Source organism: Bombina bombina, chromosome 6 (assembly GCF_027579735.1).
Source record: "Bombina bombina isolate aBomBom1 chromosome 6, aBomBom1.pri, whole genome shotgun sequence".
NCBI lineage: Eukaryota > Metazoa > Chordata > Amphibia > Anura > Bombinatoridae > Bombina > Bombina bombina.
Window position 1 is genome coordinate 811,009,799 of NC_069504.1, and position 18,457 is coordinate 811,028,255.

The 18,457-nt window shown below is 41.5% G+C and overlaps 1 protein-coding gene across 1 annotated transcript in view; it reads left to right on the top strand.

Moving 5' to 3' along the window:
* The window catches only part of PCYOX1 (prenylcysteine oxidase 1), a 188,798-nt gene that overhangs the window by 122,353 nt on the left and 47,988 nt on the right, over nucleotides 1-18,457 (top strand). Inside the window, exon 4 of the mRNA XM_053718162.1 lies at nucleotides 7,577-7,788. Within this exon, the coding sequence (XP_053574137.1) occupies nucleotides 7,577-7,788 (212 nt within the window). The remainder of the gene's footprint in view (nucleotides 1-7,576; nucleotides 7,789-18,457) is intronic.

Here is an 18,457-nt window from a genome sequence, read left to right on the forward strand (position 1 = left end):
CGCCAAAGCCATATATGTCTGCTATTTCTGAACAAAGGGGATCCAAGAGAAGCATTTACAATCATTTATGCCATACTTGCAAAAGTTGTTTGTAAATAATTTCAGTGAGAAACCTAAAATTGTGAAAAATTTTACTTTTTTTTTTTATTTGATCGCATTTAGCGGTGAAATGGTAGCATGAAATATACCAAGATGGGCCTAGATCAATACTTGGGATTGTCTACTACACTACACTAAAGCTAAAATTAACCCTAGACGCTCCCTACATGCTCCCTAATTAACCCCTTTACTGCTGGGCATAATACACGTGTGATGCGCAGTGGCATTTAGCGGCCTTCTAATGACCAAAAAGCAACGCCAAAGTCATATATGTCTGCTATTTCTGAACAAAGGGGATCCCAGAGAAGCATTTACAACCATTTATGCCATAATTGCACAAGTTGTTTGTAAATAATTTCAGTGAGAAACCTAAAGTTTGTGAAAATATTTGGGGAAAAAGTGAACAAATTTTTTTATTTGATTGCATTTGGTGGTGAAACGGTGGCATGAAATATACCAAAATGGGCCTACATCAATACTTTGGGATGTCTTCTAAAAAAAAATATATACATGTCAAGGGTTAATCAGGGATTCCTGAAAGATATCAGTGTTCCAATGTAACTAGCGCTAATTTTGAAAAAAAGTGGTTTGGAAATAGCAAAGTGCTACTTGTATTTATGGCCCTATAACTTGCAAAAAAAACAAAGAACATGTAAACATTGGGTATTTCTAAACTCAGGACAAAATTTAGAAACTATTTAGCATGGGTGTTTTTTGGTGATTGTAGATGTGTAACAGATTGTGGGGGTCAAAGTTAGAAAAAGTGTGTTTCTTCTGTTATGTGTGATCAGTCCACGGGTCATCATTACTTCTGGGATATAACTCCTCCCCAACAGGAAATGCAAGAGGATTCACCCAGCAGAGCTGCATATAGCTCCTCCCCTCTACGTCAGTCCCAGTCATTCTCTTGCACCCAACGACTAGATAGGATGTGTGAGAGGACTATGGTGATTATACTTAGTTTTTATGACTTCAATCAAAAGTTTGTTATTTTATAATAGCACCGGAGCGTGTTATTACCTCTCTGGCAGACTTTGAGGAAGAATCTACCAGAGTTTTTACTATGATTTTAACCGGAGTAGTTAAGATCATATTGCTGTTCTCGGCCATCTGAGGGAGGTAAAAGCTTCAGATCAGGGGACAGGGGCAGATGAATCTGCATTGAGGTATGTAGCAGTTTTTATTTTCTGAATGGAATTGATGAGAAAATCCTGCTATACCGTTATAATGACATGTATGTATACACTTCAGTATTCTGGGAATGGTACTTCACCGGAACTACTCTGTTAAAGGTCACTAATCTTTTTAATAAGTATTATATCATGTTAAACGTTTTTGCTGGAATGTAGAATCGTTTACATTGCTGAGGTACTGAGTAAATAAATGTTTGGGCTTTATTTTCCACTTGGCAGTAGTTTGCTTTGAATTGTGACAGTTTCGTTTCTCTTCACTGCTGTGTGTGAGAGGGAGGGGCCGTTTTTGGCGCTCTTTGCTACGCATCAACAATTTCCAGTCAACTATTATTATTTTTCCTGCATGATCCGGTTCATCTCTGACAGATCTCAGGGGTCTTCAAACTTCTTGAAGGGAGGTACATTCTCTCAGCAGAGCTGTGAGAATTTTTTATATTGACTGGGGATAAAGACGTTACTCAATAATTTTTATGTCAATTTATTTTTGTTATCTTATTAATGGGAACAAAACCTTTGCTAAAAGTTGTGTTGTTTTAAAGTTGATGCTATAACTGTTTCTCAGTTCATTATCTCAACTGTCATTTAATCGTTTAAGTACCTCTTTGAGGCACAGTACGTTTTTGCTAAAAAAGATTATAACCAGGTTGCAAGTTATTGCTAGTGTGTTAAACATGTCTGACTCAGAGGAAGATATCTGTGTCATTTGTTCCAATGCCAAGGTGGAGCCCAATAGAAATTTATGTACTAACTGTATTGATGCTACTTTAAATAAAAGTCAATCTGTACAATGTGAACAAATTTCACCAATCTGCGAGGGGAGAGTTATGCCGACTAACTCGCCTCACGCGGCAGTACCTGCATCTCCCGCCCGGGAGGTGCGTGATATTATGGCGCCTAGTACATCTGGGCGGCCATTACAGATAACATTACAAGATATGGCTACTGTTATGACTGAAGTTTTGTCTAAATTACCAGAACTAAGAGGCAAGCGTGATCACTCTGGGGTGAGAACAGAGTGCGCTGACAATACTAGGGCCATGTCTGATACTGCGTCACAGCTTGCAGAGCATGAGGACGGAGAGCTTCATTCTGTGGGTGACGGTTCTGATCCAAACAGATTGGATTCAGATATTTCAAATTTTAAATTTAAATTGGAGAACCTCCGTGTATTACTAGGGGAGGTCTTATCAGCTCTCAATGATTGTAACACCGTTGCAATACCAGAGAAACTATGTAGGTTGGATAAATACTTTGCGGTACCGGCGAGTACTGACGTTTTTCCTATACCTAAGAGATTAACTGAAATTGTTACTAAGGAGTGGGATAGACCCGGTGTGCCGTTCTCACCCCCTCCAATATTTAGAAAGATGTTTCCAATAGACGCCACCACTCGGGACTTATGGCAAACGGTCCCTAAGGTGGAGGGAGCAGTTTCTACTCTAGCTAAGCGTACCACTATCCCGGTGGAGGATAGCTGTGCTTTTTCAGATCCAATGGATAAAAAATTAGAGGGTTACCTTAAGAAAATGTTTGTTCAACAAGGTTTTATTTTGCAACCCCTTGCATGTATCGCGCCGATTACGGCTGCGGCAGCATTTTGGATTGAGTCTCTGGAAGAGAACCTTAGTTCATCTACGCTAGACGACATTATGGACAGGCTTAGAGTCCTTAAACTAGCTAATTCATTCATTTCGGAGGCCGTAGTACATTTAACCAAACTTACGGCTAAGAACTCAGGATTCGCCATACAGGCACGTAGGGCACTGTGGCTAAAATCCTGGTCAGCTGATGTTACTTCTAAGTCCAAATTACTTAATATACCTTTCAAGGGGCAGTCCTTATTTGGGCCCGGTTTGAAAGAAATTATCGCTGACATTACAGGAGGTAAGGGCCACGCCCTACCTCAAGACAAAGCCAAAGCTAAGGCTAGACAGTCTAATTTTCGTCCCTTTCGGAATTTCAAAACAGGAGCAGCATCAACCTCCACTGCACCAAAACAGGAAGGAGCTGTTGCTCGTTACAGGCAAGGCTGGAAGCCCAACCAGTCCTGGAACAAGGGCAAACAGGCCAGGAAACCTGCTGCTGCCCCAAAGACAGCATGAACCGAGAGCCCCCGATCCGGGACCGGATCTAGTGGGGGGCAGACTTTCTCTCTTCGCCCAGGCCTGGGCAAGAGATGTTCAGGATCCCTGGGCGCTAGAGATCATATCTCAGGGATACCTTCTAGACTTCAAATTATCTCCCCCAAGAGGGAGATTTCATCTGTCAAGATTGTCAACAAACCAGATAAAGAAAGAAGCGTTTCTACGCTGTGTACAAGATCTGTTATTAATGGGAGTGATCCATCCGGTTCCGCGGTCGGAACAAGGACAAGGGTTCTACTCAAACCTGTTTGTGGTTCCCAAAAAAGAGGGAACTTTCAGACCAATCTTAGATTTAAAGATTCTAAACAAATTCCTAAGAGTTCCATCGTTCAAAATGGAAACTATTCGGACAATCTTGCCCATGATCCAAAAGGGTCAGTACATGACCACAGTGGATTTAAAAGATGCTTACCTTCACATACCGATCCACAAAGATCATCACCGGTATCTACGGTTTGCCTTCCTAGACAGGCACTACCAGTTTGTAGCTCTTCCATTCGGATTGGCTACGGCCCCAAGAATCTTCACAAAGATTCTAGGTGCCCTCCTGGCGGTACTAAGACCGCGAGGGATTTCGGTAGCTCCGTACCTAGACGACATTCTAATACAAGCTTCAAGCTTTCAAACTGCCAAGTCTCATACAGAGTTAGTTCTGGCATTTCTAAGGTCGCATGGATGGAAAGTGAACGAAAAGAAGAGTTCTCTTTTTCCTCTCACAAGAGTTCCATTCTTGGGGACTCTTATAGATTCTGTAGAAATGAAGATTTACCTGACAGAGGACAGGTTAACAAAGCTTCAAGATGCATGCCGTGTCCTTCATTCCATTCAACACCCGTCAGTAGCTCAATGCATGGAGGTGATCGGCTTAATGGTAGCGGCAATGGACATAGTACCTTTTGCACGCCTACACCTCAGACCGCTGCAATTATGCATGCTAAGTCAGTGGAATGGGGATTACTCAGATTTGTCCCCTACTCTGAATCTGAATCAAGAGACCAGAAATTCTCTTCTATGGTGGCTTCATCGGCCACACCTGTCCAGGGGGATGCCATTCAGCAGGCCAGACTGGACAATTGTAACAACAGACGCCAGCCTATTAGGTTGGGGCGCTGTCTGGAATTCTCTGAAGGCTCAGGGATTATGGAATCAGGAGGAGAGTCTCCTTCCAATAAACATTCTGGAATTGAGAGCAGTTCTCAATGCCCTTCTGGCTTGGCCCCAATTAACAACTCGGGGGTTCATCAAGTTTCAGTCGGACAATATCACGACTGTAGCTTACATCAACCATCAGGGAGGGACAAGAAGCTCCCTAGCAATGATGGAAGTATCAAAGATAATTCGATGGGCAGAGTCTCACTCTTGCCACCTGTCAGCAATCCACATCCCGGGAGTGGAGAACTGGGAGGCGGATTTCTTGAGTCGCCAGACTTTTCATCCGGGGGAGTGGGAACTTCATCCGGAGGTCTTTGCCCAAATACTTCGACGTTGGGGCAAACCACAGATAGATCTCATGGCGTCTCGCCAGAACGCCAAGCTTCCTCACTACGGGTCCAGATCCAGGGATCCGGGAGCGGTTCTGATAGATGCTTTGACAGCACCTTGGAACTTCGGGATGGCTTATGTGTTTCCACCCTTCCCGCTGCTTCCTCGATTGATTGCCAAAATCAAACAGGAGAGAGCATCAGTGATTCTAATAGCACCTGCATGGCCACGCAGGACTTGGTATGCAGATCTAGTGGACATGTCATCCTGTCCGCCTTGGTCTCTACCTCTAAGACAGGACCTTCTGATACAGGGTCCGTTCAAACATCAAAATCTAACTTCTCTGAAGCTGACTGCTTGGAAATTGAACGCTTGATTTTATCAAAACGTGGTTTTTCTGAGTCGGTTATTGATACCCTGATACAGGCTAGGAAGCCTGTTACCAGAAAGATTTACCATAAAATATGGCGTAAATACCTATACTGGTGTGAATCCAAACGTTACTCCTGGAGTAAGGTTAGGATCTCTAGGATCTTGTCCTTTCTACAAGAAGGCTTAGAAAAGGGTTTATCGGCTAGTTCATTAAAGGGACAGATTTCAGCTCTGTCCATCTTGTTACACAGGCGTCTGTCAGAAAATCCAGACGTCCAGGCCTTTTGTCAGGCTTTAGCTAGGATCAAGCCTGTGTTTAAAGCTGTTGCTCCACCATGGAGTTTAAACTTAGTTCTTAACGTTTTACAGGGTGTTCCGTTTGAACCCCTTCATTCCATTGATATAAAATTGTTATCTTGGAAAGTTCTGTTTTTAATGGCTATTTCCTCGGCTCGAAGAGTCTCTGAGTTATCAGCATTACATTGTGATTCTCCTTATCTGATTTTTCACTCAGACAAGGTAGTTCTGCGTACTAAACCTGGGTTCTTACCTAAGGTAGTTACTAACAGGAATATCAATCAAGAGATTGTTGTTCCATCCTTGTGTCCAAATCCTTCTTCAAAGAAGGAACGTCTTCTACACAATCTGGATGTAGTTCGTGCCCTCAAGTTCTACTTGCAGGCAACTAAAGGTTTTCGTCAAACTTCTTCCCTGTTTGTCGTTTATTCTGGACAGAGGAGAGGTCAAAAAGCTTCTGCTACCTCTCTCTCCTTTTGGCTTCGTAGCATAATACGTTTAGCCTATGAGACTGCTGGACAGCAGCCTCCTGAAAGAATTACAGCCCACTCCACTAGAGCTGTGGCTTCCACTTGGGCCTTTAAGAATGAGGCCTCTGTTGAACAGATTTGCAAGGCTGCAACTTGGTCTTCGCTTCATACTTTTTCCAAATTTTACAAATTTGATACTTTTGCTTCTTCGGAGGCTATTTTTGGGAGAAAGGTTCTTCAGGCAGTGGTTCCTTCTGTATAATGAGCCTGCCTATCCCTCCCGTCATCCGTGTACCTTTGCTTTGGTATTGGTATCCCAGAAGTAATGATGACCCGTGGACTGATCACACATAACAGAAGAAAACATAATTTATGCTTACCTGATAAATTTCTTTCTTCTGTTGTGTGATCAGTCCACGGCCCGCCCTGTTTTTAAGGCAGGTAAATATTTTTTAAAATTTTACTCCAGTCACCACTTCACCCTTGGTTACTCCTTTCTCGTTGATTCTTGGTCGAATGACTGGGACTGACGTAGAGGGGAGGAGCTATATGCAGCTCTGCTGGGTGAATCCTCTTGCATTTCCTGTTGGGGAGGAGTTATATCCCAGAAGTAATGATGACCCGTGGACTGATCACACAACAGAAGAAAGAAATTTATCAGGTAAGCATAAATTATGTTTTTTTTCCCTAATATTTTATCATTTTTTTAAAGTAAATGATAAGATATGATGAAAATAATGGTATCTTTAGAAAGTCCATTTAATGGCGAGAAAAACGGTATATAATATGTATAGGTACAGTAAATGAGTAAGAGGAAAATTACAGCTAAACACAAACACCGCAAAAAAATAGCCCTGGTCCTTCAGGGAAAGAAATTGAAAAATGGCCTTGGTCCTTAAGGGGTTAAAAAGATAGATAATCCCTTTTATCACCCATTCCCCAGTTTTTCATAACCAACACAGTTATAATAATACGCAATTACCTTTGTATCCAAGCCTCTGCAGACTGCCCCTTTATTTCAGTTCTTTTGAAAGACTTGCATTTTAGCCAATCAGTGCTCACTTCTTGGTAAATTCACGTGCGTGAGCACAATGTTATCTATATGAAACACATGAACTAACGCCCTCTAGTGGTGAAAAACTGTCAAAATGCATTCAGATTAGAGGCGGCCTTCTAAGAAATTAGCATATGAACCTCCTAGGTTTAGCTTTCAACTAAGAATACCAAGAGAACAAAGCAAAATTGATGATAAAAGTAAATTGGAAAGTTGTTTCAAATGACATGACCTATTTGAATCATGAAAGTTTTTTTTGGACTTGACATGACTGTCCCTTTTTAATAATTCTTTTTTTTGGCCTTTCTAGTGAGCCTGGGACAAGTAGAATTCTTATGCATAAGCGGTGTTTAATTTCATTTTAACCTCGGCACATTCTAAATAAAATATGAGAACAAATAAATACAGAATTAAAAGAATGGGATATTTATTTTTTAAATTTATATTTATTCTTGTGTTTTGCAGGATTTATCGCTACCAGTCTTTTGATTACTCATTCTCCAGCACAGAATCTTTACTTCATGCTGCTGGGGGCAATGACTTCATTGAGAGGCTTAACATGACTATTGATGAGAGCTTGCAGAAATCTGGCTTTTCTCAGAGGTTTATCGATGATATAGTGAATCCAGCAATGAGAGTAAACTATTTACAGGATGTAAAAATCAATGGCTTTGTTGGTGAGAACATTTTTAAAATTGTAAGATCTACATTTTATTTTAATGGGACATGAAACTGAAAATTTCTAATTTTGTCTTAAAAGGTCATGTTAAACAATTATGTTTCATAATTCATTTTAAATTTTATGCACCCTTTTCTTGTAATGTTCCTTCTAAAATCGCTTATTTTCCAAAACTCCCCTGTGGGACTCATTAAATTAGTTCTATCAGGGGGGTCTACCTTGGTAGGAAGATGGCAGCATGTTATCCGTATTGTACTTACGCAGTGGTTTCAGTGATGTTGATGTCATCGCCGCCTGTCTCAGCGTCCGAGAGTAGCCGACATGCTCTATCTATTGCAGAGCTATTCTGTGAACGGAACGGCTGTAGGCAAGTAAGGAGCGCAAAAAATTACCCCTAGTAATGATGAGCTGTCACGCCTGCCTCAGTGTCAGTAAAATACAATACCTACACGAAGTATAGGTACGGTACGGAGTAACCCAGAAATTAAGGTGGAGATAGGGATAACAACCAGCCAGAAGCTCTGGATGCAGTCCGGACTGTACAGTACTAGATCAATCTGGAGATACTGAGCAAGGACAACTAGTACTGCAAAAGGATACAATCCGGAAGTACTGGAAACAGTCACCAGGGGTCAGACTTAAGCGTAGTCAAAGACAATCCAGGTCAGCAACAGTAAGGCAAACAATCCAGCGAGGTACAAGGGGTTAAAGCAAAGTGTAGTCAAATATCAAATAAAACAGTAGATCCAATGAAGTACCAAGAGGCAGAGAAAAAGGCAGAGTCCAGACTCTAAATCAAAGTCTGTAACAGTGAGCAATCCAAAAGAGCAATAAACAGCACACCCTGAGTAGAAACTCAATAAACAGACAATGACTGCTGAAAGAGCTGGGTTTATATAGGCAGAGTAATTGCCAATTACCTGCAGCTGCAGGCAGGTGGAACCAAAGTGCAGGAAAACAAAAAGCTAACTAGGCAAAAGAAACAGACTGCAATCCAGTTGCAAGAAAAGCACATAGCAAAAGCAACAGTCCAGGAAGCTGAGGCCCAAAGTTCAATCCCAGGGGTGTGACATGATATTGGGGTATCTTCAGATGGTGATGTTTCTTCTGGGAATTAGGATCCCTCATCTGATATATAGAACCTGACAATTCCTCCTTTATATTTAAAGTTGAACATATTCTTTTTTTAAAAGAGGTCTTAGTTACTTTAGAGATTGAAGATCCTAAGTCTTCTGATAATCTTTGTAATTGTTTAAATTCAGTATTTAAAACTGTTGTTACTCTCCCTGAAGTATTCCCTGTGCATGATTGCTAGGGAATGGTCTAAGCCAGGTGTGTCTTTTAATCCTTCTGCAAGGTTTAAAAGGTTATATCCTTCACCTACAGCTAGTCTAGAGTTTTGGAAAACAGTTCACAAAGTGGATGGGGCCATTTCCACTCTAGCTAAACGTACTACTATTCCTTTGGAAGACAGTACTTCTTTTTAGGGTCCTTTTAGACAGGAAGTTAGAATCCTTCCTTATAAGGGCCTTTTTAAATACTGGTTATATTCTCAGGCAAGCTATTTATATTGATGGTGTAACTGCTGCTTCTACTTAATGGTTGTCCAGTCTTTCAGAGCAGTTTTCTGATGACCCTGTTAGTTCTTATCTATTAAGTTTGCTTCAGAGTGCTCATTCTTTTATTTTTAATACTGTGTTTAAAAATTATGAAAATCAATATCAAGAACATGTCTTTAGCTATTCTTACCAGAAGGGCCCTGTGGCTTAAATCCTTGAATGCTGATATGTTGTCTATTTCTAGATTGTCTCTTTCCTTTCAAGGAAATATGTTATTTGGTTCTGACTTAAATTCTATTATTTCTACTATTACTGGGGACAAAAGGGCTTTCTTTCTAATGATACAGTGAGTCCACGGATCATCTAATTACTATTGGGAATATCACTCCTGCCCAGCAGGAGGCAGCAAAGAGTACCACAGCAAAGCTGTTAAATATCACCTCCCTTCCCTCCAATCCCAGCCATTCTCTTTGCCTACGTTAAGAGCAAGGAGATGGTAAAGTTTAGGTGTCTGGAGAAGATTCTTCAATCAAGATTTTATTATTTTTCAGCAGTACAAGCTTGTCTTACTTTTCTCCTGGGGTGTAGCCGTAGTCCATGTCAGTCTCTTCAGTAGAGCAGTGGTGGCTTTTAAGCAATGGGAACTTGTGGGGTACAATCCTCACTGCACCTCCCATTTAGTTAATGCTGCCCTAATATTGAAAGCCTGAGTAAGATTACTCGGTCTTTATCTTTTTTCCACAGGTCCATGTGATTGAGCATGCCTCTCAAACCTAGTGAGCTGCCTTGCTGCCTAGCAGAATCCATGGAGGTAAGTTTTTTTTTTTTTTTTCTGGGCTGCATACAGGAAAAAGATGGCACTTTACAGTTTATTTCATTGGGACACTAAATATGGCCTCTAGGAAGTTAATGGGGTTATCTAAGGAAGTGGCGCAGGCACTGAGGACGAGGAGATCAGCTCAGTTTAATGGTGGTGTGTTTTACTTGCTCCCGGTGGGTTTTTTACCTCAGTATAATAATGCCGACCGGGAGGTTAGTTCTGTTATGCCCACGATGGGCGGGGCTACCAGACGCGCTAAAATGTTTCTGTTGCGCACTCTTCTTTTCACTTCCTGTGTTCCGGAGGTGAGAGATCTTGTTGCGGTTCCTGTCTTGTATAACGCTCGATGGACCTTGGGTGCAATGCTCAAGTTTGAGTCCAGAAACCATCTGAGAGCTATTGGCTCCGGTTTTCAGCAGGGCAGGTAGGCTCCTCAGCAAGTCCTAAGCTGAGGTGTAGAGGCTGTCAGGGGTGATTTAAACGTTTTTTTACCTTACAACAGTAGTTTTAAATAGTTTTGCTGTGAAAATAAAACAGTTTTCCTTTTTCAGGGAGGAACGTTAAGCTAGGAGCAAAAATGTCTGGGTTTGCCGTACTGGCCCGCAGAGCCTTATGGTTGAAATCCTGGTCTGCAAATGTGTCGTCTAAGCTTTTAGCGATTCCTTACAAGGGTAAGACCTTGTTTGGGCCAGGCTTGGTTGAGATTATTTCCGTCATTATGGGAGGAAAAGGTCATTTCCTCCCTCACGATAAGAGGAATAGGCATAAGGGACGTCAGAGTAATTTTCGTTCCTTTCGAAACTTCAAGGGTAAGCCTTCCTCTCCCTCTACAAAGCAGAAAAAGTCCAAGCCTTCCTGGAAGTCCAACCAGTCGTGGAACAAGGGAAAGCAATCTAAGAAGCACGCTAATGACTCAAAGTCGGCATGAAGGGTCTGCCCCCGATCTGGGACCGGATCTTGTGGGGGGCAGACTTTCCTTCTTCGTTCAGGCTTGGGTTCGAGATGTTCAGGATCCCTGGGCGGTGGACATTGTGTCCCAGGGATACAAACTAGAGTTCAAAACCTTTCCTCCCAGGGGCAGGTTTCTGCTCTCAATATTATCTGTAGACCAGATAAAAAGAGAGGCGTTCTTACACTGTGTTCAAGACCTTTCCGACCTGGGAATGATGGTTCCTGTTCCAATTCAGGAACAGGGTTTAGGATTTTGCTCCAATCTGTTCGTGGTTTCCAAAAAAGAGGGAACTTTCAGACCAATTCTAGATCTCAAAAGTCTAAACAAGTTCCTCAGAGTACCTTCCTTCAAGATGGAAACTATTCATTCCATTCTTCCCTTGGTTCAAGAGGGTCAATTTATGGTAACAGTTGATTTAAAGGACGCCTACCTGCATGTTCCCATCCACAGGGATCATCACAAGTTTCTGAGGTTCGCATTTCTAGACAAACACTTCCAGTTTGTGGCTCTTCCATTCGGTCTTTCCACATCTCCCAGAATTTTTTCGAAAGTCCTGGAATCCCTGTTGGCGGTGCTCCGTTTGCAGGGCATTGCAGTGGCGCCTTATCTGGACGACATTCTGGTTTAGGCGCCATCCTTTCAACAAGCAAACTCCCACACGGAGTTGTTGTTATCCTTTCTGCGCTCTCAACGATGGAAGGTGAATTTGGGAAACCGTTCCTTAATTCCAGCTACAAGGGTAGTGTTCTTGGGAACCATAAAAGATTCCCTATCTATGAAAATATTTTTGACAGAGGTCTTGTCTGGCGCTTCAGTCCTCTCCTCGGCCGTCAGTGGCTCAATGTATGGAGGTGATCGGTCTGATGGTAGCTGCCATGGACATCATTCCGTTTGCCCGTTTCCACCTCAGAGCTCTGCAGTTATGCATGCTCAGGCAGTGGAACGGGGATTATGTGGATCCGTCTCCACGATTACATCTGGATCAGGCGACAAGAGATTCTCTTCTTTGGTGGTTGTTTTAGGATCATCTCTCCCAGGGAACCTGCTTCCGCAGACCCACCTAGGTGATTGTGAGAACGGATGCCAGCCTGCTGGGATGGGGAGCAGTCTGGGGCTCTCTAAAGGCTCAGGGGACATGGACTTGGGAGGTGTCTGTTCTCCCCATAAACATTCTGGAGCTGAGGGCAATCTTCAGTGCTCTTCTGGCCTGGCCTCAGCTTTGAACCGGTTTATCAGGTTCCAATCGAACAAAATAACTTCAGTGGCTTACATCAACCATCAGGGAGGAACTCTGAGTTCCTTGGCCATGACAGAAGTAGCCAAGCTTATTCAGTTGTCGGAGACTCACAACTGCAGTCTATCTGCGATCCTTATCTCAGGAGTGGACAACTGGTAGGCGGATTTTCTGAGCAGACAGACCTTTCACCTGGGGGAGTGTTTTCCAGCTTGATTCTCAAATGGGGACAGCCGGAACTGGATCTCATGGCATCTCGTCAGAATGCCAAGCTCCCGAGGTACAGGTCAAGGGATCCTCAGGCTGTATTGATAGATGCTCTGGCGGTCCCTTGGAATTTCAGTCTTGCATACCTATTTACTATGTTTGCTCTCCTTCCTCGGGTCATTGATTGAATCAGACAGGAGAGGGCGTCGGTGATCCTCATTGCACCGGCGTGGCCTCACAGGATCTGGTATGCAGACCTAGTGGAGATGTCATCTCTCCCTCCTTGGAGACTTCCACTGAGGAAGGACCTTCTACTTCAAGAACCCTTCCTTCACCCAAATCTAGTTTCTCTGAAGTTGACTGCTTGGAGATTGAACGCTTAATTTTATCTAAACGGGGGTTTTCTGAGTCAGTCATTGAGACCATGATTCAGGCTCGTAAGCCTGTGACTAGAAAGATTTTACCATAAGATATGCCGTAAATATCTGCATTGGTGTGATTCCAGAGGTTTCTCTTGGAGTTGAGTTCGGATTCATAGAATTTGGTCTTTTCTCCAGGAGGGTCTGGAGAAGGGTTTATCTGCAAGTACTTTGAAGGGTCAAATATCTGCCTTGTCTATTTTGTTGCATAAACGTCTGGCGGATGTACCAGACGTGCAGTCTTTGTGTCAGGCCTTGGTCAGAATCAGGCCTGTGTTCAAACCTGTTACTCCTCCCTGGAGTCTTAACCTTGTTCTTAAAGTTGTTCAACAGGCTCCGTTTGAGCCTATGCATTCCTTAGATATTAATTTATTATCTTGGAAAGTTTTGTTTCTTGTTGCAATTTCTTCTGCCCACAGAGTCTCAGAACTCTCGGCGTTGCAGTGTGAATCCCCTTATCTTATTTTTCATTCTGATAAGGTAGTTTTGGTACTAAGTTGGGTTTCCTTCCTAAGGTTGTTTCGGATAGGAACATTAATCAAGACATTGTTGTTCCTTCTTTATGTCCTAACCCTTCTTCTCATAAAGAGCGTCTGCTGCATAACCTAGATGTGGTGCGTGCGTTGAAATACTATTTACAGGCGACTAAGGAGTTTCGCCAGTCTTCGGCTCTGTTTGTTTTCTGTGGGAAACGTAAGGGTCAGAAAGCTACAGCTACTTCTCTTTCTTTGTGGCTGAAGAGTATAATTCGCTTGGCCTACGAGACTGCTGGACAGCAACCTCCTGAGAGAGTCACAGCTCATTTCACAAGGGCTGTTTCCTCTTCCTGGGCACTCAAAAATGAAGCTTCTGTGGAACAGATTTGCAAGGCTGCAACTTGGTCCCCTCTACACACTTTTTCCAAATTCTATACATTTCATACTTTTGCCTCGGCTGAAGCTTCTTTTGGGAGAAAGGTTCTTCAAGCAGTGGTGCCTTCTGTTTAGGTTCCCTGTCTTGTTCCTCCCTTATCATCTGTTTCCTCTAGCTTGGGTATTGATTCCCAATAGTAATTAGATTATCTGTGGACTCACCGTGCCATTGGAAAGAAAACAAAATTTTATGCTTACCTGATAAATTTTATTTATTTCTTGACACGGTGAGTCCATGGCCCGCCCTGTTTTTAAGACAGGTTTTTTTTTTTGTTGTGTTATAAACCTCTGCACCTTGTTGCTTCCTTTCTCTCCTTTACTTCGGTCGAATGACTAGGGTTGGAGGGAAGGGAGGTGATATTTAACAGCTTTGCTGTGTTGCTCTTTGCCGCCTCCTGCTGGGCAGGAGTGATATTCCAAATAGTAATTAGATGATCCGTGGACTCACCGTGTCAAGAAAGAAATCAATTTATCAGGTAAGCATAAATTTTGTTTTTCTTCCTTAAAACAGGAAGTCTAATGGAAAATCTAAAGCTCCTAATCTTTGTCGTTCCATTCGTCAGAAAAAAGAACAGAAAACTGACTCCTCTATTCAAAAGCAAGGTTCCTCTGGTTCTGTCTGGAGTCCTAATGCTAATTGGAACGAGTCCAAACCGGGTAAGATGTCTGTTTCTGCCTCCAAGACTGCATAAAGGTGCAGCCCCCAATCCAGTAGTCCTGGTAGGGGGCAGATTAAATCTCTTTCAGGAGGCTTGGATTCATTCTTTCCCAGACCCCTGAGTTCAGAATATTATTTCTCAGGGATATCGAATTGGTTTCAGAACAAGGCCACCCAGAGGAAGCTTTTTTTCTCTCTCTGATGTTACGAGGAATCCTGTAAAAGCTAAAGCTTTTCTTCAATCCATCTCAGATCTTGAGGATATGGGAGTAATTGTTCCAGTTAAATTTGTAGGAATGGAGGATGGGATTTTATTCCAATCTCTTCATTATTGCAAAGAAGGAAGGCAGATTCAGACCAATTTTTAGATCTGAAAACTCTAAACAAGTTTGTAAGGATTCCATCCTTCAGAATGGAAACTATCAGGACTAATCTGCATTTTGTTCAGCAAAGTCAGTTTATGTCCACAATAGATTTAAAGGATGCTTGCCTTCATATTCCAGTTCACTCAGAACATCATCAATTTCTGAGGTTTGCCTTTCTGGACAAGTATTATCAGTTTGATGCTCTTCATTTGGTCTAGCTAGAACTACAAGAATATTTACCAAGGTTATGGGAGCCCTTTTTGTCTGTAATCAGAGCTCAGTATTAGTGTTTCCTTACCTGGTCGATATCTTGGTACTAGCTCAGTCTTTTTTTCCTTTTGAAGAATTTCTCACAAAACAACCTTTGTTATTTCTTTAAAGACATGGTTGAAGGATCAATTTGCCAAAGAGTTCTTTTGCCAAAGGTTACTTGGATAAAATTAGTATCAGCCTGTCTGAACCTTCAGTCTCTTCCCTTCCCTTCAGTGGCTCTATGTTTGGAAGTACTAGGTCTCATGACTGCATATTCGGATGCAATTTCATTTGCTCTATTTAGCATGAGGCATCTTTAGCTTTGTATGCTATCTCAATGGTGCAGGAATTATACTCGGATATCCCAAAATATATATTCTTAGATTCCAGCACAAACCAGTCACGGTTGGTGGCTGAAAAATCAGTTTATTATTCAGGGGGACTTCTTTAGCTCATCCCACCTGGTCTGTGATCACCACAGATGCAAGTCTTTTAGGTTGGGGAGCTGTTTGGGAGGCTCTGACAGCACCATGGGGTTTGGGATCCTCGAGGCGAGGTTACCTATCGATATTCTAGAACTCTGTGCAATTTTCAGGGCCCTTCAAACTTGGCATCTGTGAGTCTTATCTCCGTTTCCAGACAGCCAATGTTACAGCAGTTGCTTATATCAACCATCAGGGGAGAACTAACAGTTCCCTGGCTCTGATGGAGGCATCTCCAATTCTCTCTTAGGCAGAAGTCCATTCTTGCCTAATCTCTGCGATTCAGATCCCAGGAGTGAACAATTGGGAGGCAGACTTTCTCAGTTGTCAATCTCTACATTCAGTGGGAGTGGTTTCTTCATCAGGATTTGTTAACTCTGATTGTGTATCTTTGGTGCCTACCAGAAATAGATCTGATGGCCTCTCCTTTGAATAACAAACTTCCCAGGTACTTTGCAAGATTCAGGGATCCTCAGGCAGAGGTAGTTGATGCTGTAGTAGTTCCTTGGACATTCCAGCCTGCACATCTGAGAGTCATGTATCTAAATATGAAACATTGTACTTGGTTACAGCATTATTTCTGAATTTATTAATAGCCGGTTGCAAAAAATATTGTTTGCATCTAACTGCTTGATAGTATACAAATCAAATACAATGTTTCATATTTAGATACATGACTCTGAGGTATTATTCACATACCTATGCTATATATTGATATCGAGAGAGTTCAAGCAAACAGAATCTATTACATTAAGCAGCTATGCTAACATTAAGTGTGCAAGCAAGGACTTTATAATTACAGATAGAGTATTAGCTAGATAGCTTTAATCTCATAATCTGACATCCCACATATTAACAGGTCCTCTTGTTCCAGCATTATTTCTGGAATTAAGATAATTAAGATAATAGGCTAGATTACGAGTTGTGCGTTAGGGTAAAAGAGCAGCGTTAAGAGGTCCTAACGCTTTTTTTACGCCCGCTGGTATTACGAGTTTTGAAAGTTTAGGGTCACCGCACACTTCTTTGGCCTTACCGCAAAACGTCTTTTTTTCTATGGGACTTCAATATATATTTATTGATCAGCCAATAGGATTGAGCTTGCATTTTATTGGCTGTTCCAATCAGCCAATAGAATGCAAGCTCAATCCTATTGGCTGATTGGATCAGCCAATAAGATTGAACTTCAATCCTATTGGCTGATTGCATCGGCCAATAGGATTTTTTCTACCTTAATTCCGATTGGCTGATAGAATTCTATCAGCCAATCGGAATCTAAAGGAAACCCATCTTGGATGACGTCACTTAAAGGTACCTTAATTCTGTTTTAGTCGTCGGATGAAGAGTATGCTCCGCGTCGGATGTCTTGAAGATGGACCCGCTCCGCGCCGGATGGATGAAGATAGATGCCCGTCTGGAGGACCACTTTGCCCGGCTTGGATGAAGTCGTCTCCTGGTAAGTCGATCTTCAGGGGGTTAGTGTTAGGTTTTTTTAAGGGTGTATTGGGTGTTTTTTATTTTTTAGATTAGGATTTGGGCGGCAAAAGAGCTAACTGCCCTTTTAAGGGCAATACCCATCCAAATGCCCTTTTCAGGGCCATGGGGAGCTTAGGTTTTTTTAGCTAGTATTTTATTTGGGGGGTTGGTTGTGTGGGTGGTGGGTTTTACTGTTGGGGGGGTTGTTTGTATTTTTTTTTACAGGTAAAAGAGCTGATTTCTTTGGGGCATTGCCCCGCAAAAGGCCCTTTTAAGGACTATTGGTAGTTTAGTTTAGGCTAGGGTTTTTTTTTATTTTGGGGGGGGCTTTTTTATTTTAATAGGGCTATTAGATTAGGTGTAATTAGTTTAAATTTTTGTCATTTGTTTATTATTTTCTGTAATTTAGTGGGGGGGTTGTACTTTAGCTAATTTAATGTAGGTAATTGTATTTAATTTAGTTAATTTATTTAATTATAGTGTAGTGTTAGGTGTTAGTGTAACTTAGGTTAGGTTTTATTTTACAGGTAAATTTGTATTTATTTTAGCTAGGTAGTTATTAAATAGTTAATAACTATTTAATAACTATTCTACCTAGTTAATATAAATACAAACTTGCCTGTAAAATAAAAATAAATCCTAAGCTAGCTGCAATGTAACTATTAGTTATATTGTAGCTATCTTAGGGTTTATTTTACAGGTAAGTATTTAGTTTTAAATAGGAATAATTTAGTTAATGATAGTAATATTTATTTAGATTTATTTAAATTATATTTAAGTTAGGAGGTGTTAGGTTTAGGGTTAGACTTAGATTTAGGGGTTAATAACTTTAATCTAGTGGCGGCGACGTTGGGGGCGGCAGATTAGGGGTTAATAAATGTAGGTAGGTGGCGGCGATGTTAGGGCCAGCAGATTAGGGGTTAATAATATTTAACTAATTACTACTGAAAAGGTATAAATCACAGGTGTGTGATTTATATCACAAAAAGTATGCTTCTCTGCACTGGATGTATTTATAACTTTCAATATAGTACTTGTAGCAAAAAGAAATATAAAATGTAACTTTTATTAATGGTGATTAAAAAGACAGCTTATTTGTTATAGTGATCTGCTGCCCTCACGAAAATTAAAAACACTTCTCCTTTGGGATGGTATTTAGTATAGGCTGTACTTAGGTTGGTATCAAGATAAGATCTATGAGGTTTAATTATGTTCCCTTGCGTGTTATTAGCCTTATATATGGCTTGCTTAAAAAGTACAAACTAATTATAATTATTATTGTACTTTTAATATAATATATTGTAGCCTTATATATGGCTTACTTGAACAGTACAC